Raw genomic sequence first — 26,575 nt, 5'->3', positions numbered from 1 at the left:
TCTGTTAGGTAATGATCTAGTGGAGTTGGGGTTGATCTCGGATGGTCTTCCCCTGACTGCTGCTGCGGTCACTAGGTCACAGGTGACACCGGGTCTGGCTGTGAGTCAGGTACCCGAGCCAAAGGCGAGGCCTAAGGCAAGAAGAAGGAAGACCAAGAAGGCCACCTCTGTGGGGGGAACACCTTCTCTTCCTGCTGTTCCGACAGCACCCATTGGGATCCATACTCCGGACGGGCTGGGTCCAGTGGAAAACCCAAACTCAACTCCTGTGGGAGAAGAGACAGAAGACTCTCCTGTGGGAGAGGTTCTCAACCCAGAGGAGCACCCCGACCTTCAATGCTTGTTAGCTGAAGGGGGACCCTCCCGGGCAGACTTCTGTAAAGGACAGAGAGAGTGCCACTCTCTCGAGGGTCTGAGGAAACAGGCCCTGTCCCAGGCACAAGGTGAAGTGCCTAGGACATTCAAGGTTTATTGGGAGGGTGAGCTCCTTGTTAGTGAGCCCACTAAGCCTGAACCTGGTGCCCGCAAGAGGTTGGTGGTACCCCAGGTTTACAGGCCCTTCCTACTGCAGTTGGCGCATGAGGTGCCCTTGGCTGGTCATCTTGGGACTAAGAAGACTAAGCAGAGGCTCTCTGCCCATTTCTACTGGCCAAGGATGGGGGTAGAAGTGGAGTCCCACTGCAGGACCTGCCCCACTTGTCAGTTGTCTGGCAAGACTGGAGGCAGGATCATTGCCCCACTGCAGCCATTACCAGTGGTTGGCACACCATTTGAGAGGGTGGGCATCGACATCGTCGGTCCCCTTGACCCTCCCACTTCAGGTGGACATCGGTTCATCCTGGTCTTGGTAGATCATGCCACCAGGTACCCTGAGGCAATACCCCTTCGGACTGTTACTGCCAAGGTGGTTGCCAGGGCTCTCCTGGGCATTTTCACCCGTGTTGGATTCCCCAAGGAGGTTGTCTCTGACAGAGGATCCAACTTCATGTCTAGTTACATGAAAACCATGTGGAAAGAGTGCGGGGTAACCTACAAGTTCTCCACCTCTTACCACCCCCAGACCAATGGTCTGGTTGAGAGATTTAACAAAACTCTCAAGGGCATGCTAGGTGCTTTGGAAGAGCCCCTAAGGAGGAAATGGGATCTCCTCCTGCCATGCCTGCTGTTTGCTTACAGGGAGGTACCTCAAGAGGGTGTTGGTTTCAGCCCCTTTGAGTTACTCTTTGGACATCCCGTGAGGGGGCCCCTCGCCTTGATCCGAGAAGGCTTGGAAGCCACCCCTCCAGGTCCCGCCAAGCAAGTGGGGGACTATGTGTTAGGCCTCAGGCGGAGGATGACACAAATGATGGGTCAGGCAACAGCAAATCTCAAGGCCAGCCAGGAATTGAACAAGTACTGGCATGACCTTAAAGCTTCGCAAGTGGATTGGACTCCGGGACAGGAAATCCTTGTGATGGAGCCTACCAAGCCTAGAGCTTTGGCAGACAAGTGGACTGGACCCTTCAGGATCATCTCCAAGATGGGCGAAGTCAATTATCTGGTTGACATGGGAGCCTCTGGGGTAGCCCCCCAGGTATTCCATGTCAACAGGCTCAAGCCTTTCCACAGACGAGCGGAGGTCTCATGTCTCTTGCTAGCTTCAGGGCAAGAAGAGGATGAGAGTGAGCCCCTTCCTGATTTGCTGCATAGCAACCCTCAGGATGGCTCAGTGGAGGGAGTACAACTCTCTCCCGATTTGACAACGGAGCAGCAGAGGGCCTGCAGGGCTTTGCTCCAGCAGTATGCCTCTCTGTTTTCACTGACACCGGGCCTTACACCGTGGTGTAAGCACGAAATTGACACTGGTGACAGCGTGCCTGTCAAGAGCAGGAGCTATCGTATGTCAGATACCGTCAAAAACCACATCCAGGCTGAGGTCGCCAAGATGTTGGATCTGGGTGTTATTGAACCCTCAACCAGTCCCTGGTCCAGTCCAGTGGTCCTTGTCCCCAAGGCAAGTTCCCAGGCGGGTACCAAGGATTGGAGGTTCTGTGTGGACTACCGAGGAGTCAATGCCGTCACCAAAACTGACGCGCACCCATTGCCCAGGGCTGATGAGCTCGTGGACACCATAGGTGCTGCCAAATTTGTGAGCACCTTTGACCTTACCTCAGGCTATTGGCAAATAGCTCTGACGGACCATGCCAAGGAAAAGACGGCCTTCTCAACACCTGAGGGACTCTACCAGTTTAGGGTCATGCCCTTTGGGTTGAAGAATGCCCCTGCCACCTTCCAGAGATTGGTCAACCATGCGCTCAGTGGGCTGGAAGCCTTTTGTGTGGCTTACTTAGACGACATTGCCGTCTACAGTTCCACCTGGGAAGAGCATTTGACACATCTGGATAGGGTGTTGCAGGCCTTGAAAAGGGCTAACCTCACTATCAAGGCCACCAAGTGCCAGATAGCTCAGGGGAAAGTTACCTATCTTGGTCATGAGGTAGGAGGGGGTCAAATCCAACCTCTCTCCAGTAAAGTACAGGACGTACAGAACTGGGAGACTCCCACTACTCAAACCCAGGTGAGAGCCTTTTTGGGCCTCACTGGGTACTATCGCAATTTCATGGCAGACTATGGAACCATAGCTGCACCCCTGACAGCTCTAACTTCGCCCAAACAACCTAGGAAGGTTAATTGGACTGAAGACTGTCAGAGGGCCTTTGATGGCTTGAAAGAAAGTCTGTGTAGGGCACCTGTGTTGTGTGCGCCTGACTACAGCCGACCCTTTATCGTCCAGACGGATGCCTGCGACACCGGAATTGGAGCTGTCTTGTCCCAGTTAGATGACAAAGGGAGAGAACACCCTATCATATTCATCAGTAGACAACTCAAGGGTAGAGAACTTAGGTGGGCTACTGTTGAAAAGGAGTGTTTTAGCATAGTTTGGAGCCTTAGGCGTTTTAGGCCCTACCTTACGGGGTCTACCTTCAAGGTCCAAACAGATCATAAGCCCCTGAAGTGGCTTATGCAGATGAAGGGTGAGAACCCGAAATTGCTCAGGTGGTCCATTAGCCTGCAAGGGCTAGACTTCACCATAGAGCACAGACCAGGGAAGAGTCACGATAATGCGGATGGCCTTTCCAGAAGGTATGTTGACCGTCTGGATGAGGGTGTCTATCCCGTGGGAGATTAGACACCCTCCACCTCAGTCTGGGGGGGGCGACTGTGATGCTGGAAATGCATCAGAGGGACAGGGCCTCTGAATCCTTGTCCTTTTCTGCCTTTTATCGTGTGTTCTGTTATGTTTTCTGCCCAGGAGTCCATTTGGGACTCCTGGCAGTGCAGCTCTCTCTTTTGGTTTGGTGAACAGACCCATGGGATACCCTTATGGCACCCATGGGTAGGGGTACAACCCTGTGCCCCTAGTGTATGTTTTTTGGCACCTGTGGGTGGCCCACAGAGCAGGGTATGGGCTGGTGGCAGCTCCATGCTGAATTAGACAGGTGCTCTGGGCGTCCTCCATTTTGGGATACCCAGGCCCTGCCATTGGGATCAGTTGATTCCTGATAGAAAACAAGATGGCCCCTGTGGCCTCTTGCTTTCTATGGCCTGTTGTCTTGTTTTTCCCAAAGTCCTGGGAAGCCCTGACTCTGTCCCTTCCCCCTGACTGGCTGTTGGGTGGAAGTTCCATATATGGTGTTGTTGTGAAGGCCCAGCTAGACTGACTGGAGCCTTCCCTTTGACTGTATGTTGTGGGTACCTCCTGTGGGTGGGACCTGGGTGAATGGAGTGTGTGACCAATATACACTTCTTGTTGTGGTTGTCTGGTTTCTGGCATGTGAGACAAAGACTGAGACAGCCCTGCCCGAAACTGGCCTGAATGCAGTGTGTAGTGTTGAATGGCTGGGTACTTGTCCCAATCCACATTCCTTGTTGTGAGTGTCTGAAAGGGAGGAGTGTGGCCTGAATGCACTGTGTGCCTGATTGGCTGACTGACTGCATGAATGCCCTTCTGTGTGATTGGCTGCTGTGTGTGTGCCAGCAGTGTGGATGAGAGACAGGATAGTATATCTGGGGACCTCTCACCACTGGAAATTGTTCAGAAGCATTCAGAAGCTGAGTCTCCACTCAAGAGTAACTGGATTTGCTGATCCTCGACGTCCAGCTGGAAGAAGAAGACTTGCTGTGGCATTTGCTTCGACGGAACTGAAGGTTGTCGAAATCGTCGAGGACTGACCCGAGAGAGGACCTGGCTAGGCGCCCTCTTCCCGTGCTCCGAGGGACCATCGAGCACCGCTGAATCTTCGCCGAAGCGCCCTGGAAGTCAGACCCTCGAAAGGCTGCCGACCCGAGACGGGACCGCCGAGGAGATCGAAGTGAAGCACCCGGACATCGACGCTGTCGAAGTCCATTGCCGTCGACCAGGGTTCGCAGGTCTGTGTAACCGCTGGAGGCCCGTCGAAGTTGTGTTGCCCCGCCGTGGGAACCACTTGATGCCGTGCCGCCGACGACCGGAGCCGTCCGCTCCTTGCCTAAGAACATTTGCCTTGAAGGACTCCCTCGTCCGCATCGTCGGCCGCTTTGTCCCGCCGGAGAAAGTCGAGGACGACCAACGCGCCGAGGAGAATCCGCCGGTGGGTTTCCCGCCACCTCACGACCCCAAAGACTCGAGCGACTCGACGCCCTTGCTGGGCCACCGTCACCCACAATCTTTGCGGTCCAGAACTAGTGTCGCCGAGGTGCCCCGCACGCCTCTTCCTCGCAGGACGCCGACATCTCGACGCCGACGAGCACCGCTCGGATCGAAGCCTGCCGCCTCATCGACGCCGTTCTACCTTGTTTGTTGTCGGACGTTCGACGCCCCGTGTCTCCCGCTTGAAAGGGAAGGCATTCAAGAAGGGCCGTCGATTCCCCGACACCGAACCCCGAGTTCCTCGACGCTTCTCGACGCCTCTCGACGATCCGTGACTCCTGCTTTAAAGGGGGTCATTCAAGAAGGATCTGTCGACGCCTCTTCGAAGAACTCGACTCCACCAGGTACATTGGGGGGGTAAAAACATTATAGGAGAGAAATAGACTATTGAACAATATATGGACTGGGCTGGTGTTATATCTCTTTATTTTACAGGTTGCCCAGGTGGGGGGATCTCCACACAGAACTGTGTCCAGTGGTAGGGGCCAGTATTCTGCCTATTGTTTCAACCCTCTGTTATCTCTCCTCTCTCTATTGCTGGTTTCCTTCTTATTGATCTGTGTGCCATTTTAACAGTATTGTGAATGCACTTTAAAGAGGTCTAATATTAGTGGTACCACTTTAGAATTGTAGATATTTACCATTGCTGATTTTCCTGGGCACAAAGGGCGTTATTGTGATAAGTGTACATAACCCTTGAATATTAATTATATAAAGACTGTGTTTTCAGTAATACAGTGTGTGGACATTCCTTTGTGGGGGCTTGGGGATACACTGTACTTAAGAACCAGCCTGCATCACCTCCTGAGAAGCTAAGCCTTGATTGCTCGTCCATCGTTACCATATTAGAGAATCTTGGCTGGGGTCCTCTGTGCCTCCCCTCTACCATATAGAGAGCGGAAGTACAGACCCCCCTACCAGTCTTTACAATAACATTATTTATTTACAGGGTATATGGAAATGATTTCAGGTGAAGCTGCATATGAGATTGGATTATATAATGCTGGAATATATAATGCAGCATGTTTTGTTTAGCTTCAACAATTGAACAGTGACTTCTAATATTTTATCAGTGGAAATCATTTTCTTACAGTATGATCGTGGGACTGTGAATCATTTTTTGTTAAATGTTTTTAATGTTGATTCAACAATGCTGGGGAATTGATCTAAGGATCAAATTTCAATTTTTGAAGTATTGTGAAACTAATTACAATTTTTGAAGTATGGTGATACTAGTAATTATGGTGACATCCTAAGCTATGTATGGGCCGTTGTCCTGTGGAATGTCGTTTGGTGTTGTGGCCCAAGAATTTTATATTGGTGAATATTGGAAAAATAAGCAAAGGAAGGAAAAGTCGAATTCATATGTTTTATTGCATGACACATTAAGAGGAACATTTTAATTTTCTCTAGGCCACACCGCTTGGTTTGCAGGTGTGGTTGAGGTCCTGTTGTTACAGGAAGGTAAAGTCACATTAAAAGGAACATTTTTAATTTTCTGTAGGCCACACCGCTTGGTTTTGCAGGTGTGGTTGAGGTCATGTTGTTGGGGACATCCTCCAAGTTTTTTTTTGTTGGTTGGATGGTGCGGAAATTTTTCAATAATTGCGCACTTATATCAAAAGGTGAAGTTTATGCAAAATTTAAAATGCAAAGTCTATGAGGACATCCATAAAAGTATGGATGGTGAGGAAATGTTTTTTAGATGCGCACTTATGAGTAAAAGTTACAGGAGGTTTGAAGTCTATAAAGGCTATGCAAATTCTTTTAAAGTGTAGTGTTTTGAGCTAAGAATATTGAGTAAAAGAAGAAAGGCCTTAAAATTTACGCTTAATGTGAATTTGAAATGTATATACAGTGCACTAAGGAAAATAAACAATGTATAGGTTGGTAGGGTACCCACATTTATTTTAAGTTGTTATAGTTTTAATTATTAGAGCAATGTTAAACAAAAAGTTAATGCTACCAGGAGCATTTCATTTGTTTTTCGGTGTCTTGGCATGGGTCTGGTAGTTTCTGGTTTGAATGATATTGGTGATATGTGATATGTACGGATGTTCTCCTTGAATGGTTGTAGTTGTTTGTTGGTTTAGGTGGTAGTTGCTTTTCTGCGTGTTGGTGATTCTGTGGGATGTATTAGGGAGATAAGTGGGAGCGATTTGTATTCGGATGTGATGTGATGGTGTTAAGAGGAAGAGGAGTGATCTAAGTAGCCCTCTGCAATTGTTGACCTGTCATGGCAACACCTCTTGTTGTGTGTTAGTTGGTTGGACTTGGACCATGTTTCCCCAGGGTGTCATGTTTGTGGTGACACCGGGTCCGTGGTGGGGCAAATGCGTGATCCCCCCCTGTTTTTCCTCACCTGAATGTACGATTGGTTCCCTTGGCTGTGTATGGTTGGTGCCAGAGTGTGGCAGGCTCTGTGTTTGGATGTGGCAGGTCCGAATGGAAGGTGTTTGTTTGGTTAGATGGTTTTGGTGATGGGGAGATGTTGTGGTGAGTCTGTGGTGAGTCTGTTATGGAAGGGACATGTTGTGTGTGGTGAGTCTGGTATGAAAGGGAGATGTTGTACTGTAGTCTTGTATTGCCACTGGCCTGGATGCTTGCTGTAGAACGTTGGTGCATGAATGCAGCTCAGGAGAATGTTGGGTGGATCTGTGTGTGAATGTTCTGTGAGTGTCAGTTGGGGGCCTGAGCTGGGTTGAATGGATGGCCGGTGGGTCAGCTCCTTTGTTAGTGATGTTTATACCTTCCCATGTCCCTGTCAATGTCTATGCGTGCTGTAACTATAATAAGAGTAACTGGAGTAATGTACAGATTTGTACATATGTGAATAAAGCCTTGCCTGGAACTAACTTAGACTCAGCAGCTGGTCTGTGATTCAGTAGTGCACACTGAATGTCTAACATAAGGCTTCACTACAAAGTCACGAACAATTTGCTGTGCCCTCTAGTCCTTCTCGCACATTAATAGTTGCCATGTGGGCGCGGTAAAATAACATGTATACACAGTATACAACTAGAAGACGGGTCGAGCACATTTTCAATGTAACGTGAAAACCGAATTCTGCGCCCGTGTTTTCAGCACCAACGCCAGCAATTTAACATTGCGCCACAAGCTTACTAACCAACACAAACACTGATCCCCTCAGCTGATACAGCAATCCATACCGCCCACTGTAGACATGGCAAGGGATTCCAGAATCTAGGACGACCACAATGGGCACAGTGCTAGGGAGTGCCAGCAATGTTACCCTTTCCCGATACCGTCACTGCCTTTCCATTTGAATAGTAAAGGTTTAAGAGGCGTAGCACATACATACACACAGGATCGACGGTCCTACAAAATGAGATGAAAAAACCAATTCGCCGTTCCACGCTCTCACAATCTTACCACGGCAGAGGAAAGCGAAGCGACACAAACAGAACGAAACTGTCACACCCGCTTCTCGTTCACCCGCCGCCACGTTTCCCCCGTGCAAACCGCTGTTTCTTTCTCTTGGAATGAGCCTCTCTATTGAGTCCTCTAGTTACCAAAGCAAGGGGCTGTCACTTGGCTGCCATCTTGAATTGGTATCTTTACCATTTAGAGTCGGAACACAATCTAGGTTGCAAAATCAGAAGTTCAAAGCGTGCACAATGCCCTCTGAAAAGAAACCCGAAACAAGCACAAGTCGTGGCGGAAGTCTACCGGAGTTTATCTCCACATCAATGACTAAAGTAGCATGCGGGGGTATTTTATTCACGCAATTTCTTTGATGTATGTCTAGTCGCATCCAATGGCCACTGCACTGTCGTGTTCGGAAACCGCCGCACATACAACCTGAACGTATTCGAATAAAACGGAACCGCAACATGACATTATATTTTAGTTGTTTATTTGTTATTATGTGATGCAGTGCATACGGATATCCAAATTTAATGGGGCACTGTTTAATTATAGCACATAGATGCTTCGCTGGGTTTCATTGATTAAAAGAAATGTAGCAACCAAATTGATTTAGTGCGATTGTTTACCAAGGGAGACTTGCACTGTCAATGTATACATTGTTCTAAGACATAATATAAGAAAAGACTACTCGCTGTCTATGTGCGTTCAGAAAAGCGTCCCCCGGATTCTAGAACTAGAGTATGATTAGTTCCTAGTGCTGCACAAAAGTTCAGGCGGCAGTTTGTTGGAGCAGCAAGTTACGAGAAAGAGCAGGCAATGGAAGCGGCCAATTGCTCCCTGCAAGTGAACCGGCAATTGCTCGACCCCAAGTTTGAAAGTTACAAGTTGTCGTTGGATCCCCTGCCTTGCTATACCTTGCAGCTTGACTCAGGTTGGTGGTGACAGCAAAGCATGCTCTGACATTTCGTATACCAGCAACATATACTTTCACATCTGTCACCACCGCACTTCCTCTTCAGCCACAGCTCCAGCGTGTAGGCGCGTTTCAAAATGAGGGTCGTGGGACAGTGTGCGTAGGGGTATGGCTACTGCTGTGAAACCCCTACTGCATATGTAACAACAAACATGCAGTGGCATGGTGCACTTTAAGAATTTCACATGAAAAAGGCCAGTGGAAAAAAACAGTAAATGTGTATTTTTTTGGCCACCTTAACAATTTCAGCTGTTGCAGTTGTGTATGCCTATTTGCATATGTGATCACACAACTAATATATTCTGAGCACTTTGAAGGATTCTTGGAAATGTATCTGTTTTGTGTTACTTTTTCAGATTGTTTTGTGTGGGTATGTTTTATTATTGTCACTGGCTCTAGATGAGGTCAGTCATCCTGAGCATTTTGCCTTTCGTCCTTAAAGCTAAACAGTTATTTTTCTTGAAAATATGTGAAGCTGCTCGAGCTTCTGCGTGCAGAGATTAGATCAATCCACGTCCACTGCTGTATTTCTTTGCAGTCTGACTCTGTTTCTTTTTAAATTATTTGTAGTTTGTCTGACTATACAAAATTCAAAGAAAACATTGATGGAGGAGGTAACTGATTAAGAGGCTGCTTGGGATTTCTGCTTGTTTTTGCGTGCATTGAATCCAGTGACACATTCTTAGTTAACAGACTTTGCAGATGTCGAAGCTGTGTGGTGCATACATTCTAGCGGAGAACATATGTTTTTTAGATTTTTGCAATGGTTGATTGCCCTGGTTTAAGTTTTCATAATTTGAACCACTGCTTGAACTTCATTAATCTCCAAGCATATTCACTGCACCATACCAGACGTCTCAAAGCAGGGTACAAACCTATGTGTGATTATCCTGGGATTGTTTACTATCCTCTTTTGCAGGAAGCTAAAGAAAGAGCCAACAGGGGAGGTGAAACTCTAAATTACCACTTTTAAAAAAACAAACTATTCTGCATTGTCATTCACAGAAGGCACTGCAGGCCGCGGGAACCATTTGAATTGAAGAAGAGCCAGGCCTCCTAGTCCCAGCTGTAGCCCTAGTCCCAGCTGTACCTCAGCAGACAAAACCTCCGCACCCTGAACTGTAGGAAGGAATTGCAGGAACCCTAATGGAGGAATCGCTGCCAGTTTTCTCAATTCGGGGAACCAGGCAAGGTTGGGCCAGAATGTTGCCACTAAAATCATTCAAGCCTTCTCTGGCTGGATTTTGCAAATTACTTTGGACCAGGTTACAGGCATAAGCTAAAGTCTTAGGCCCTGGATTCATCAGGGCATTTACCCCCACTCTCCAGAGCCACCGATACTAAAACTGTGTGCAGAAATTGGGGGAAAAAGAGTGTTCATGGGAGAGACCAATATGTCTATCTCAGGAGACCGCAGACTGATTCTCCCGAATGCTGCTTTAGACAGACATTCCACCAAAGGAGGGAATGCTCTGCTTATCCAATTCGCATTCATGCATGTTCTCTGTAACTTAAATGTGTCTCACCCTGAAGTTCAGGACATTGTCTTTCACCCTCTCTCCTGGCAGATTCCCTCCAGGGGCCTTGTCCTGCTCCCGCCTCCCCCACCCCCCCGATAATTGACATAGGCTAGGGCCAAAGTGTTGTCTGTCCTAATGGGGACCGGGGATCCCTGAATGAGAGGAGCAAACCAGCAGTGCCTGGATAGCCCTCAACTCAGTTGCTGCCTTTGCTGCCAGCTTCATTCCACCCTCCCACTCCTTCCATTGACTCCCACACTGACTCTGCCCTTGCTAACCTTCACCTGTCTATCACCAACACCCTGGACATTCTTGCACCTGTCATGAGGATATGATTGAAGCCTGTCTCCAAGCGCAACACCTGGTATGACTCTGACTTTGCCTCCCTGAAACACAAGTGCAGAGTGGCTGAGCGGAAGTGGCAGGCTTCAGGCACATCCTCCGACAGACTGGCCTGCCGCCGGCTTCAAAAGCAGTACAGACTCTCCAACGATTGAAGAAGAGGGTTCATATCCAAGCCTGCATCTCTGGGGCCACTAACAACACTGGCAAACCGTTTAAAATCTGCAAGGAACTCGCCAATCCTACTGCAGTCTCCAATTCTCCCCTGCCATCCCTAACCCTCTGTACTTCACTAGCCTCCCACTTCTTAACCAAAACTCAGGAAATTCTGTCCTCACTCTCCTCTACTCCCCTTCTGCCTGTAAGTGATTTTAATCCAGCACACACCTAAGTCAAAGCCTAGAATGTAGTGCACAACTGAAACCCTTATTTGTTTGTCTATAAGTTCAATATTCTGAACGATATACCACTCATATCACATCCTTCTCCTGGAACCCTCCCAGTCACACTGAACCAGGAATCGGGCTAGTTTGCAATGGTAAATATGTATTTATGTATTTAGAATGTATTTCAAATTTAATCACAATATATTTTAATAGGTAAACAAAAATCACCAATGGGTTGACAGAACACTGAATAATATCTTTAACACACTAGGAATAAGTAATGAGCAAAACAAATGGAGCACAGAAAATAATTCTTTTGTGTTGGTTCAGATCAGATAGCACTAGGGTTAGAGGTTCCCCCTGCAACACCCCTCAACCCCCCAATAGGCAATGTAAAGAGTTGGGAGGAGAGCAGGTATTCAGGAATAGCACAAATCAAACAGAATATCACTCCCACCATCCCCCCATAAAACAGAAGGGAAAACACAAGAGAAAAACGGAATTGATTTTTCAGTTGTCAGCATGGCTTTTACAATTGTCTTTAGAATTGACTGGGCAAAAACACCAAATGTGGTCAAAAATACTTACATTTTTATAAATTCTTATGGGAGCCGCTTTGAACAGTTGCACACAAGCAATGATTTAGTCAGAAAAAAATTGCAATTGTATAGTCCAAGTCGGAAACAAATTAAAGCTATTTCACATGTGTAAAAACCTTTTGGAATTATAATTCACTGCAAACTTTTCCTTGCGCGATATTTCGCGATCAAGGGAGATTCGCACTGTTTTGGGTTCTATGGATAGCTATGGATGTTAAGTACAAGTAGCAGTTGAAATTTCGTGTCTATCACAAAAACTGAGGGAGTTATAGGGGTTGTAGTAAGAGTCGTTTTTGCGAGATGGTAGCGAGAATGGAAAACAGAAATGCACTTTTGAAAATGAAAAATGGGTTGGCTTACACTAGAGGATGACTATGAAAAAGCGAATACCACAGAGGGATCTTACAGTCACGTGATCAGTGTAACCCGCCTGCTGAGGAAACTCGACTTCTTTAGATGAGAAAAGAGTCAGCGCAAAGATAGTTCTAACAATACTGGTTCTGAATGAAATATAGGATGGGTTTGAGATAGGGATGAGACAATGCAAATATACTATGGGCCACAGTTCTTCCTTTTAATACTCACAGGATACGTTTTTAAATGCGACGGTCAGCTCTGGTCATTGGATTGGGTCTGGTCTAGGAAAGACAGCACATCAGGCATGGTACTGGATCAGCTAGGCTGGTCGCCGGGTTTGCACAGGATCTGCCCTCCTAGTCTGTGGGTATTTGAATCCACTGGATAGTGAGTTCCTCAGGCAAGCCTAGTGGTGGCAAGCCAGAGAATTTCAGGATACTGGTTCAAAAGGCTTTCTCGCACCACGCAGCGCTTCACTGGGTGGAGAGAATACATTTGAGGATTTGGGCCTTGCTGGAAATCAATAGTTCTCTATTGCTGGCAAGAGTCTTGGCCTCTGGAAGAATCTTAAAGCTGGATGTAGAATGCTGGATCAGAGTGCTTCGCCGGAATCAGGAAAGTGACTGGATCTGTGAGTTCCAGCTGTCTCTATTTATGCTTTAAAACAACATCACAAAGTTGGTGTATGGGCCGGCTTAGCCAAACTTGCCCCTGTGGGCTGGGATAGGATTAAAACTTCAAATCCGCCTTGCAATTTGAGTGATTGGATCAAGGCCGGATGTCACATTTTATGGTTTGCTTTACAGTCCTCAGAGACCTCCCTTTAGCCACTGGTCTAAAAATCGGATTTGATACTAAATGTACATTTCTACATTGGTCACCTTTTATACAAATCACACACAAAGATGCCATATTTTATGTAGCAGCTATTCCTCAAAACCCCGGGGTGGTGGGATCTTGTCTCAACTTTCTACAGAATTTGGTCCTTTTTGCTATGAACACAATTTCCACATTTTATGCAAATTTCCACAAATATGTGTGTTTAACATAAGAATGTGTGTGCAACCTTTCACAATTCTAACATTCATACATTTCCCATAAAACGACATATATTGCCATTCCTGTCCAGAACATGTCACTAGGGATGTAACGGTATAACGGTATACCGTTAAAGATACCGTGAACCACTTAATTGAACAATAATAACAGTCACATTGTTTATACCGTTATACCGTTCATACCGTAAAGTGTGCTTTTCAATCTGATTTGGAAAGGCTGCAGTAAGCAAGTGCTGCGCAGTCTTGGTCTTGCACTGTTGGATGTGCCGTCTGCCAAGTAGTTTCAGTTGGAGCAGTTTTTAATGCCATTCCATAAACCAACCGTGTCTGACACAAAATCAATATGTTAGCAATAGGGAGAATAGATACAGTGCCAAGAAGGAAAAGGGTTTACTTTGGGTTGGCGGCTTAAGGGTTTATATATTTATAATGGATAATGTTCTCTAAACATATGGCAATGGGGGATTTCCCTGGTTCTATCATTGAATTTACATATAATAAGTCACACTGCGAAATTCACTCATCTCTGTGGGTATTCCCTGCTGCCATACCAAAGGATAACATGTCCGTGAGTACTGAACACCTTTTGGCCCGCAAGTAAACTAAAGGCTGTAACGTAAAGTGTGTGTGTGTGTGCATATGCGCATATGCGCATACTACCATCAGCCTCCCTTGATCAGTGGCATGCAGGTTATCAAGATGGCAACATGTTCATCTTCACCAGTAGCCAGTGGGGGAGCATAATGTCTAAATGACCACTTAAGAAAAGCTATTCAGTTTGCTTTGCCAGTTGCAGCAGCCCCCCCCCTCCTCTCCACACATGTGTTTGTGTTCGGTGGAAGCAAGGCATTTCAGTGGAAAGTATGTTGAAAAGCCCAATTCTGGCCCTGGGTGCCTGGTTTTGTTTGTGATGATAAATCTGTCAATTTATGACCTTTTAGAAAATATTTGTTAAGATTAGTTAACTCCACCTGCTATACCGCGATAACCATGATATACCGTCATTTGGCAAGAAGGTTATCGTACCGTCATAAAACTAATACCGTGACACCCCTACATGTCACACAGTTCTACCGCCTCTTCACACGGGCAGCCAAAATTTAGATTAACGACTGTCATTTTTATAGTTTTCCCCACTTTGAATAACAAGTTATGAGTCTTTTAAAAATGGTTCATTGTTCATTCTTAACAGCAGATGGTCGCTTGGCTCCACCCCTTTTGTCTCTCCTGGAAGTCCAGTGCATGCCCCTCCTTGGGGGAAGTTCCTTCCAGGGCAATTTACGACTGCCTTCACACCTCCGCTTCCTGGGTTGAAAGGCTTGTCATTGTTCCTTCTCTTTCTGTAGACGAGTCTGTTCTAACCCGCAATTAGAACCTCCCAGTGAGTTTCTGCTGAGAGGAAGGCCCTCCTTCTGGGAGAAACCTGCTTTTCCATTTCTTCCAGTTTTCCAGTTCCAGCCTTAAAATCTGTGGGATCAAAAACACAACTAAAATCTGTATTCCTTTTTGGCAACAATCCTTTTTATGTCTGCTAATCCAGCAGACTTTTTGTTTTAGCTCACTTTAAAGTGTCATCAGTAACTCATCTGACAGCTGTCATTTAGGTAGCCCAGGCTACTGCACCCAGAATTTGGCGTGGGCTGTCAGTTTTCAGAAAATCCAGTTTGTCTGAAGAATGTTTTGCTCTTCACATTAGGACTTTGTATGTTCACAATACTTCATTAGAAACATGAATTTTAGCACCAGGCAAGATTGTGAATGTTTAGGAGTGTTGTGTTATAGGCATTTTGGGGTTTTTAGCAACAAAGCAAATGTCATTTGTAGGCACATTTTGGGGTTTCACTGCCAAAGTGCTGCTTCTCTCTCTGCACTCTGATTGCTGGTCATGGAGCCCACTGGCACATTTCTGCAGGGTGTGGTCTATTCCACCGCACAAGCACCATGGGTGGCAGGTTGTGCATCCCTTTTTCTGTGTGCTGGAGCACACAGTTTTTGTAGGTTTTTGGCACACACAAGGGTTTTGCTGCCATTGTTGCAGTTTCTTTCACTATAACTAGAAGGGTGATGCTGCATTGCGGAGTGGGTCAATACACCCCACATACCCCATCCCTTAGGCCTTCCTTAGCTCCTGCTGCCCGTCCCTTCTATGCTCCTCTTTCTTGCCTAATGCACCAGATAAGTTCTCTAGGAAAGTCTCAGAGTGCTTCCCTGCTCCTCCACAACTATCAAGGACAACATTGCCTGCCTTGCGCCATCCCTGGCTGCTTTCTGTAGTCACTTCTTTGCCACTGGTGCCTTCCTGCTACCCCTTAAGCACGCCCTTGTGCATCCTTCCCTCAAAAAGCTCTCCTCAGACCCCTATTGTCCTGCTAACTACTGCCCTATCTCCATTATCCCTCACTAGGCAAACTCCTGGAGAAGCTGGCAATCTCTCAACTCATCTAACACACTGAATCTGTTTGTTGTATCCATGACCACCAGTCTGGCTTCACAACAGCCAGAGGCACGGAAACTGCTCTACTGAACACCCGTGATGACTCGCTCTGAAATCTTGATTCCAATTCTCCTTCTGTTCTTATCCTTCTAGATCTTTCCTCTGCCTTTGACACAGTTAATCATGCCACCCTGACTAATCGGCTCTGCAACACCCTTGGCATCAAGGGCCTTCCACTGGACTGGCGGACCGCCTTCCTCTCTGACTGTCCTTCCCAGGTTCAACTGGGCCCTTTTCTTTCCCCTATCACTCTCTCCACATGCAGTGTCCCTCTGGGCTCTATCCCTGCGCCGTGACTTTTCAACATCTACCTTGCCCTTTTGGCCCACATGATCTCCTCCTTCTCTCCCCACTTCCAGTGTTATGCAGATGACACGCAGCTCTCCTTTTAAAACTTCCCTCTTCTCTCTTATCCCTGACTGTCTGACTCATATTCAGTCTTGGTGTACTTCTAATGATCTCTGCCTTAATGCCAGTAAGACTGAGATCCTTCCCACCGGGACCCTAGCTCCCACCTTACCTCTCATCCTCTGGCCGTCCTCTTTGAGTCCCCTCCCCTCACCCACCTGTGAGGCAAAAAACCTTGGTGTCATCTTTGACGCCTCTCGCCTTCTCTCCACACATCACAGACCTTACAAAGACAGCCCACTACCAATGGCACTTCTTCAGATGCATTCTCCCTTTCCTCACCTTCCCCCAGAAACTCCATGTATTTCGAGCTCTGGTCCTCTCTAGGCTTAACTACTGCAACAGCCTCTTCCTTTATCCTCCCTTCGCCCCCTTCAACTAATCCAGAATGGGACTGCGAGACTCATCATTGGCTGTAAGTCTAGGGACCACATCTCTCCAGCCCTAATGTCTTTCCACTGGCTCCTGGTTGCTGCTACAGTCAAATTCAAGACCCTGTGCTTCATCGGCAAGGCTTTCTGGGGCCTGGGACCCCACTACATCCAACTTGCTCTCCCTAAATACCTCCCTGCTAGATCCTTCATTCTGCCTTCTCTGCAGATCAGGCGCTTCTCTAAGCAGAGAGTAAGGGCCAGATCTCTCTCCTCCACAGGATCCTCCCTCTAGAACGGTCTCCCTGCCCCTCTCGGGCTTGAGCTGGATCTACTTAAGTTCCGGAAGCTCCTCAAGACTGTCCTTTTCTCCTCTTCTCCCCCTCCCCTGCTCACCCCTCCCTCTCCTGCAGTGACACTGGCTGCCTGGTTTCCTCTGAGTTCTACAGGGCTCCAGGCCCTCCACCCCCGGTCACTACACCACCTGACTCGCACTTAGCATGTGGACCTGCAATATAGAATACCCTGGCACTTGCCTTCCTGGCCTCCCCTGAGCACTTGCTCCGGCTCCTCTTTAACCTGCCTTCCCTTCGCACCCTTGGACTTCGCTTATTGGGCAGACCGTCACTTCCCCAGATCCCTCTTCTGTCTCGCACTTCTGGTTCTGGACTTGCACGATACAAATGTCACAAGGCCTATTAGGACCATTATTGTATTTTTCTCCCTTGTTCCCCCTCCCTTTTTTTGGTCCTGTGGCGCCTTGAAACACCATTTGTTGTATAGACGCCCTACAAATATCCAATACAATATTTTTAAAAATATACCCTGCAGTTTAAGGCCATTAATCATTCCAATAGCGACCACATCTCCTGAGCGGCTGTTAGGCAAAGTTTGTATGCAGTATCCTTTGGGAGCACTACAGGTGTAAGCAAAACCAACCTTTGGTATAAGTCTGTACTACACCGTTTTTGGTAGCGGAGCTGAGCAGCCAGGCTTATCTCAAGAGGGAATGTGAGCTTTAATGATGTTACAAAGAGGTCTACAATCACAGGTGTTCAAATAAACTCTTAGACTCAAGCTTTCTTTGTTAAATACTTATTAATTTATTTAACTGTCAGTTATAAAACATTCATAAGAAGGAGGCAATATAATCCCACACAAATATACTTTAGTACTGTACACTTTAAGTTTCTGAGGCATTCAGAATACTTTGAAGGAGGCGCGGAGGAGCAAAAAGGCATAGGTTATCAGAACATAGAAAGAATACAGTTATTTCTTAGGCAGTGCAGATATTTTGAGTTCACCAGGAGAGTCAATTCAATACAATAGGCTAGGCCAAAGTCAATGGGCTAAAGCAGTTCAGGTAGATAAACGGAAAAGTCTCTGCAAAAGTTCTTAGCAAGAAGAATCATATGTTGGGTCACAAGCTGATTAGGCCTGTGAGTTGGGAAAGTTTCAAGCTCCCCGCCAGAGGTAAGTACTCTGCCCAGGGTTGGATTGGCACCTCTGCCTTTCGGCCTGTGGACGGGCCAAAATCATCCCTGGGGAGTGGGGGCCTGTTTCTGGCCATGCCTGCGCCGGTTTGAACACAAAGAAAAATATTTTGAAAAAAAAAAAGTTTGAAAAATAAATGTATATTTTTGGAGAAAAAAAATACCTGCAACGGCATAATTCATCAAAGCAAGGTAACACATGTTAACTTGCTTTGATGATTTATTTGCACGCATGATGTGTGCATCATAAATAATGATGCATGCATCATTCACATGCTGCTGCAGCATGCAAAGTTGAGGGGTCGGGGCTGCCGCCGGGCCGGCAGCCGTCACTGTGCCGCCACAAGTTGCTGTGCTGTTGTATTAGTGATAAATATGTATTAGTGATAACCAATTTTAGAGTAGAATAAGCATCCATTTCGGACTATGTATTTTGCCTTTCGCAAGTTCCAGTAATAGCATGTTTTTTTCTGCCGTTGTCTCTGTTACGATCATCACAATACATTCCATCTCAGTGAATGTTAGGCAGAATCCTGTGCAGTTCCCTTAGGGAGCACTACACAAGATTAGGACTACAGGTGAGAGTAATAAATCCCCTTTGGTATCAGTCCGTACCACAAAGATTTAGTTGGTAGCTGTGGCTGAGCAGTCGGACTTATCTCAAGAGGGAGATGAGCAGTATTCAGGGTTTACACAATAGGCCCACTAGACTATGGAACAAGGAAACGCTGACCAAAGCTTTGTATTTAATAAGTATATATATATTTATTTTATACACTTCTAATGAAACACACGTATCACAGTCATCAAGCAAGTTAAATTAAGTCAAAGGAAAAATATACACACTCCCAAGGTAAATTGTAGACCAAGTGAACCAGAGTGAAAACTGGGCAAAACGGCAGTGACAACTACACACAACGGATCCTCTAACAATTCCTCACAAAGGAGGGAAAGCACAAGTTATATAGACATAGGTTCTTACACACCCTAGCAACACTTCCCATCAGTTTGTGAACCAGTTTAAGCAAGGCAGTGTATCAGTATAAGCAATACTTAAATGAAAACTGAGCAAAATGGCATTTCACAAGGTTAAAAAATGGGAAGGAAAGGGTAGTTAAAAGAAAATAGGTGTACCACACGGTTCTAGCTGAGAATCAATCTAAAGAAGGCAGATCTAACAAATGTGACCAGAGTCAGTAGGCCTGTGCCAAAGTCAGTTGGTACAGGGCAAGGGCCCAGGAGCAAAATGTTCTTGTAGCTGCAGTCTACTCTTTGGTTAACGAAGTGGAAAAGGTTGTTGCAGACATTGAAAAGACAATGTTAAGCGAGAGGGGCGGCCAACCCAACAGGTAGGTAAAGGATTTAAAACACCTTTAGTGCTACCGCGAAGAAAGGGCGGCCTGGCGGAACAATGTACCTTAAAATGGAGAAGTGGCTCCTGCGGTGGCGGTTGTTCCTGGTAGTTCTTGCAGTTCGGGTGATCCAGCAGAGAAAAAGCGGCTCTCGTCGTGGAGGAAGGTTCGAGTTACTGCATTAACCAGGGATGAAACCAGCTGCGGTGCTGCCCGACAAATAAAAGGTACGCTCCTTTAAATCGCGGTCCGGGTGGACTGGTGCCTGGCTATATGGCCTCCGAATACAGGGTACGGGAGATTCGACTAAGGCAGGTCCTGGAAGGTGATTGGCAAACTGGTTGGCCCCACCAGTTCAAGGGAAGAAGGCTCTTGCAGGTGAAGATCTTCTCTCATCGTGTGGAGAAAAGTGGGCGCTGCAGCAGGGCTTCACCGGTGGTTCAATCGTTGCAGATGTCTTTGGCTTCTCTCCTCTTCTGCTTCTTAGTTCCAGTGGCAACGTCTTGCTTTCCAGTCCTCAGGACCCTGCTTTTATGCAAAAAGATCCCCATTCATACAGCCTAGCTGTCCTAACTCAGTGGAGTGGTCATCTTGGCGGGAGACCCTCCAGCCTATTAGGATAGAGTGCGACATGGGTTGCTGAGGCAACCCTGTCCAGGGGTCCTACTCCCTCTCCAACACAATGGACCCACCCCAGACTCAGTGGCGCCGAAAGGAGGGCTTCTCGGTAGAAGCCCGCCAAAAGGACGAACAAAGGATCCCCGACCTGGGTTGGGAGTTTAGAGGAAGACACGAGAAAGAAGTTATATTAAAGTTCTGGCAATAAAAACCTACTGGAGTAAAGTTAATATTAAAATACACCGGCGGTATGTTAGAGGCTGTCAGAAAAAGTGGTAGCCTCGAACAATGGGAAAATCCCCTAGGGGAAATATTTGCGGTCGAATATTTACGGTAGTAACCACTGCCACCAGCCAGAAACTTTTGAGGGAGGGATTGTACGGTACCCTCTCGAAAATGAACATAGGGGAAAACTATTAACCCCTTCCAGTACCTCCATAGTAAGATGGGTTGTACTGGTTTAGTTAATAGGATTCGACTAGTAAAGTCAGTGGGGACTTTACATGCCCTGGGAGACGGTAGTCAGTCCCAGGGTATGGAGTCTATGTTTGGGGGTCGCTACGACACGCCTGTGTCACTGCACTGAGGGTGCTGTGTAACACATGTGAATAAAGATGCTTCCTATGGGGTTGAGAAAGATCCCATAGGCATTAAACACAAAAATAGCCTAGAACACACATAGCAAAAATGCCTAAGAGTGGGAAAAAGAGTCTCACTCTTAGCAGGAAAAAAGAAACAAACCCTTTAAATCCTGCAAAACTGCTGGGGCACTCTATAGGTAAGGGAATTTAGCCACAGAAGGAGAACTTGACACATTCTTTGTGCCTAAAAGCTTCTGTACAGTGTACAAATATTTGACCATAGCACATCAAGTGGCCATTGACTTCAATGTGCCACAATGAATGCTTTATTGTAATATGTCTATCTTTCCCATCTCACTGGCATGCTGTTCAGGATGTTTGTTTGCATGTATGAGGTAACAAGTGCTCAGAGTATGGGATGTCCTGTGAGTGTGCCGATTTCCCTATTTTGCCAACCTCTGAAGCCTTAAAGTAGATGTATGCAGGCTTGACATGCGGCCACCTTTGCACCAGACCTGCAGATTAACTGGTCTGCTCTTAAATATCAGTTACCAGTTTAATGGTATCCACTACAGAATAATTGCTCATTTTACTATAGCCGATATGATAGCTCAGTGGGTTGAGCGCTCGCTGCTGCTATGTGTGTGTGATCTGCAGGTTCGAATCCCAGCAAGGCTATCTCAGCCTTTCATCCTTCTTAGGTCAATAAATGAGTACCAACACAGGCTGGGTGATATTGTATGCATATTTGTTCTGTAAAAAAGAGCTTAAGCGTAAGTGCTATACAATAACATTATCATTTGGCCTTAGACGTCTGCTTGCATTCACAGTAATTTGACAATATGGATCTATACAAACAGATATTAACCCTTTAAGTGCCACCGACGAGCCGGCTCGTCGGTGGCAGGCGCTCCAGGTTGCCACCGACGAGCTGGCTCGTCGGTTTAGGTACTATGTTTTGCTCGATCCCTGCAACGCAGGGATCGAGCAAAACTGTAATCCATCCCCCGGGCTATGTGAGGGAGAGGTCCCCCCTCACTGCCAGGGGGCTGGATTACCTTCAGTTTCACGTTGGCGTGCGTAACGCACGTCTGCGTGAAACGGAAAGTAAATTCCCCGCTGCAGCCATTTTTGGCTGCTGCGGGGAAAAGAGAAGGTTAGAGACCACCTTGTTCCGCCTCGATCTCCGGCTGTATTTCAAGCCGGAGATCAAGGCGGGTATCGTTGATCCTCCCCTATCCAACGATGCCCATTGTGTGACATTGCTGCCTGCGGATCGGGCGCAGGGTGGGCGATCCGTGGGCAGCAATGCCACCGGATCAGTACAGATCCGTTTGTGACGTGGGGGAGGGGGGCTGCTTACTAGGTAAGCGGCTCCCTTCCCCCCCGTGGCCCCAAAGCATGGGGCCACAGCACCAGAGACCCCTGGGGGCAGATGATGACTGCCCCCAGGGGTGAAAAAAAAAATAAAAATCGAGGGATGGGGGAGGTGGGAGTGGGGAGGGGGTTTGGGGCCCTGGGGCCCACTAGACCACCAGGGATATGACAAAAAGTGGTGTCCCTGGAAAGGGGAGGTTCTCCCCTTTCCAAGGACACCACTGATATGATGCATTGCTGGTCACGGATCAGCGCAGAGCGCTAATCCGTGACCAGCAACCCACTGGACCACCATTGATTTGTTTGTGAGTTGGAGGGGGTGGGGGGGCTGCTTCAAGTAAGCAGCCCTCTACCCCCCCCCGGCCCCCAAAGCACATGGGGCACATGCACATGAACCCTGGGGGTAGATGGCTGACCATCTGCCCCCAGGGAATGTAAAAAATAAAAATGATGGGAAAAGCGGGTGGGGGTGGGGAGGGGGTGGGGGGGGCCACTAGCCAACATGGATCTTTTACTGATTGAAAGGGGGGGTGCCCCCCCAACCGAAGTAGAAAGGGGGTACCCCTTGTAACCCTCCCTGGCGGCAGATAACTGCTCCTAGGAAGGGGCATCTGACTCCAGGGAGGGATGCATGAGGTGGGGCCTCCCCTATCTGACGCCAGGGAGGGATGCATGAGGTGGGGATGTCCATTTGGGGTGGGGGGGGAGTGCCACCCCCGTTGCAGTACAACATTTGCTGCCAATTTAGGGTGCCCCTCAGCCCCCCCTAAAAAGCAGCCTACGATTTTTGTATTCTTTTTTTTTTTTGTTTGTTTACCCAACTTGCCCCACCTCACCCACACCGAACGGAGGGGGGGGGCACATCATGCAGTCCTTCCTAGGAGGCTCAGGGAGGGCTGCATGAGGTATCCCTCCCTCCCCCCCCAGCCATTTGGGGTGGTGGGGGGCACCACAAAAGGTGGGGCAGGACCCCCAATAGATGGGGCAGTAGGGTTTGGGCACCCTGGGGCCAGATTGGCACACTAATGTGGCCATCTGCGCCAAGCGAATTTGGGTAAACAAAAAAAAATCCAAAATCGTAGGCTGCATTTTTAGGGGGGGCTGAGGGGCACCCTAAATTGGCAGCGAATGTTGTACTGCAACGGGGGGTGGTACTCAGCCCCCCCACCCCAAATGGAGGGCCCCACCTCATGCAACCCTCCCTGGGGGAAGATATTTGCTCCTAGGAAGGGGCATCTGCACCCAGGGAGGGCTGAATTAGATGCCCCCCCCTGCATTTGGTATGGGGGGTAGAGGGTCACCCCCCCCATTATATTAGAAAATTACCTGGCGGTTTAGGGTGCCCCTCAGCCCGCCCTAAAGTGTAGTGTACCATTTTCCATTTTATTTCTTTGTTTACGAAACTTGTCTTGGCACAGAGGGTCACATTGGTGTGCCAATCTGGTGTGGGGGTGCCTAAACCTTACTGCCCCACCCACTGGGGGGCCTGTCCCACCATTTATGGGTTGCCCCCCCCCAAATGGAGGGGGTTCTACCTCACGCAGCTGTTTGTAGGAGGCCCAGGGAGGCATGCATGAAGTGCCCCCGCCACCCATTTGGGGTGAGGGGGAGAGGGCCCCCAAAAATGGTGGGACAAACCCCCCAGTGGTTGGGGCAGTAAGGTTTGGGCACCCCGAGGCCAGATTGGCACATCAATGTGCCTCTCTGCACCAAGGGGAGTTGTGTTACCAAAGGAAAAAAGTGAAAATGGTGGAACACTTTTTAGGGGGGGCGGTGGGGCACCCCAAAGGGTCGGAGAATTTTCTAATGGGATGGGACGTCGACCCCCTTCCTCCCCCCCCCCCCCCCCCCATCCGCAATGGAGTGGGTGCCATGTCATGCAGCCCTCCCTGGGACCAGATATCTGCTCCTAGGAACGGACGCCTGAGCCCAGGGAGGAGTGCAGGGCCGCCCCCCCTTATCTGCCCCTGGGGAGGGCTACATGAGATGGGCCGCCCCTCCATTTGGGGTGGGGGTGGATTCCCACGGGTGTCCTCTTTTGGGAAATGCATGGGGTTCCCTGTTTTCCTTGCTGGCTTTGACACCCTAGGCCCAAATCTGTAGGTTGCCCACATGAACAAAATGGGCAGTGGCGAAAGGCTTGGGGTTACCAGTGGGTTACCCTTTTCCTTTTGCGCCCCCGGTTGGTGCACCCACACATATGAGGTACTGTTTTCATCGGGACACGTGGGGGACGCGGGAACGTAGGCCATGTGGTGTTTGCAGTGTGTTTCGGTGGGTGGCCAGAGCGAAATATGACAATTGTCTGTATTTCCAGCCAATTTCCGAGACATTTCCCTGTGTCCACTCACCGAAACATGTCGCCAACAACAAATGTCATACCTTCTCGTGTTCCCACAGGTGTCCCGGCGAAAAAGGTACCTCACATGTGTGGGTGCACCTACCGGGGGCGCAAAAGGAAAAGGGTAACCCACTGGGAACCCCAAGCCTTTCGCCAGAGCACAATTTGTTCATGTGGGCAAAGTACAGATTTGGGCCTAAGGTGTCGAAGCCAGCAAGGAAAACGGGGAACCTCATGCATTTCCCAAAAGAGGACACCTGTGGGAATGCGCAGAGGTCTGACATGCGCGAAGTGGCCCAGAATGTATTACCCAGAACCCCAGACAAAGTGAACATTGTGTTTTTTCCCCACCAAATATCACACTTTGTCGGGAATTGTGGCTAATAAAAACTGGGGCAATTTGCGCAAGGCAGACCTCTGTGGATTCCCACAGGTGTCCTCTTTTGGGAAATGCATGGGGTTCCCTGTTTCCCTTGCTGGCTTTGACACCCTAGGCCCAAATCTGTAGGTTGCCCACATGAACAAAATGGGCAGTGGCGAAAGGCTTGGGGTTACCAGTGGGTTACCCTTTTCCTTTTGCGCCCCCGGTTGGTGCACCCACACATGTGAGATACCGTTTTCATCGGGACACCTGTGGGAACGCGGGACGGTAGGCCATGTGCTGTTGGGGGGCGTTTTGATGGGTGAGCCGAGCGAAATGTGCGGAAAATGCGTTTATTTTCCCACATTTTCAGATTTTGCGGGGGTGTCTGGGTAATAAATTCTGGGGCGATTTGTGCATATCATACCTCTGCGGATTCCCACGGGTGTCCTCTTTTCAGAAATGCACAGGGTTCCCTGTTTACCCCGGTGGCTTGGACACCCGAGGCCCATATCTGTATGTTGTGCCGGTCGGCAGAGCGTCTCAAATTCCGGTCAGAAACCAGACTTGGGGTTACTTGTGTTTTAGGCTTTCCCCTTGGCGGCCAGGTAGGTGCACCCACACATGTGAGGTACCGTTTTCATCGGGACACCTGTGGGAACGCGGGACGGTAGGCCATGTGTTGTGCTTGTGTGGTTTTCATAACGTTTTGACCCATTTGCTGGTGGCCTTTGTCACACAACCCTTTCATTTCCCAAATGTGACCTACATTTAGTCGCTGCTTTAGGCACCATACACTTTTGTAACCTGCACAAGTCACCTACCCTTGAAAAGGTCTGCCTGTGCTCTTCAAGAAATGTATGCTTGCCGTTCCTCAGCACATTGGTTTTCCCAATTTACACATGCTAAGTGCGTCTATTCAGGACGTGAGCGTAAAACTCCTGTGTACCATGGCTCAGTGTTTGGCTTGTGGTATTGCTTATTTTGCAGTCACACATTTTTTGTAGTGTTTTACGAGAGTCGGGGGGAATGTAGCGGAGCATTGCTTTTCTCAAAATTCATAGAAGCCATTGCCGTACCAAGCCAACCATGTCCAACACATACCTTTTTTTCAGTCATTTTCCCTCTTTTCCCCCAATCTATGGCGGTTTCCCATACCTAGTTGTTGCCTGACCTACGCAAATCACCCCTTCCGAAACTTGGAATTTTGTCTACTTTTCAGAAATACTTGCCTTTCTGTCCTCCAATTCGGCTTTCTTACCCTTTTCTTCCATTCCGTCCTTGCATGTCCAATTGGCAAAATTGGCCAACATCGCCTACCTCTCACAAAATGGTTGATAACCACATCAAAATATTTTTTTTTTCGTTTCCACTCAACCTGTTCCTGAAAGCCAGGAAATTGGGGAATTCAGCACAGCAAACCATTTGTTCCTAGCTCTTACAAGGAAAAAACACAGGCTTCTTTGTACCTCATTTTATTGGAATATTTTGAAAAAACCCAAAATATTCACCCTTTTTTCTTATTTTCTCTCACCCCCCCCCAGAGCAACCTAGGATTCCTGGGTGGCGTTACGACCACCTACATGTGGGGGGGGGGGGGGGGGGGGGGAAGGAGCCAAATTTGGCCGAGATACCTCATGTAACAAAAAAGTTACAAGCCATTGAATGGCCACATATCGAAATCACCAAAAAAGGCCCTGGCACTGGGGAGAAATCCCCATGGCACGTATGGGGTTAATGATACATATGGTGAACCATTCTTGTATGAAATGTATATCACATTAGTGAAATCATAACCATATTTTTCGCAGTGTACTTAGGAACAATGCTATTTGATGCCACTTCCTGTTTTGTCAAGGGGTGAAAGGTCGTGTTTCATCGCTTC

General features: G+C 47.9%; 2 protein-coding genes across 5 annotated transcripts in view; one reads left to right on the top strand and one right to left on the bottom strand.

Moving 5' to 3' along the window:
• The window catches only part of ENY2 (ENY2 transcription and export complex 2 subunit), an 86,316-nt gene extending 78,056 nt beyond the window's left edge, over nt 1-8,260 (bottom strand). The window contains exon 1 of one of the 2 annotated variants that reach the window (XM_069621513.1): nt 8,063-8,260. The gene's annotated coding sequence lies outside the window, so the exon portion shown is untranslated. The remainder of the gene's footprint in view (nt 1-8,062) is intronic. The other variant, XM_069621514.1, reaches the window with a different exon arrangement.
• Nucleotides 1-26,575, top strand: part of NUDCD1 (NudC domain containing 1) — a 1,249,938-nt gene that overhangs the window by 4,506 nt on the left and 1,218,857 nt on the right. For 2 of the 3 annotated variants that reach the window (XM_069621512.1, XM_069621510.1), the window contains exon 1: nt 8,795-8,990. The exons of the other annotated variant lie outside the window; for it this stretch is intronic. In XM_069621512.1, coding sequence (XP_069477613.1) covers nt 8,876-8,990 — 115 coding nt within the window. In that variant the 5' untranslated portion in view covers nt 8,795-8,875. Of the gene's footprint in view, nt 1-8,794; nt 8,991-26,575 lie in introns of those variants that run through there. 3 annotated transcript variants of the gene reach the window in all.

This window comes from Ambystoma mexicanum, chromosome 5q (assembly GCF_040938575.1).
Source record: "Ambystoma mexicanum isolate Mex_15411 chromosome 5q, UKY_AmexF1_1, whole genome shotgun sequence".
Classification (NCBI taxonomy): domain Eukaryota; kingdom Metazoa; phylum Chordata; class Amphibia; order Caudata; family Ambystomatidae; genus Ambystoma; species Ambystoma mexicanum.
Note: the sequence above shows the minus strand (reverse complement) of the source record. Positions and strands in the feature narration are given on the sequence as shown.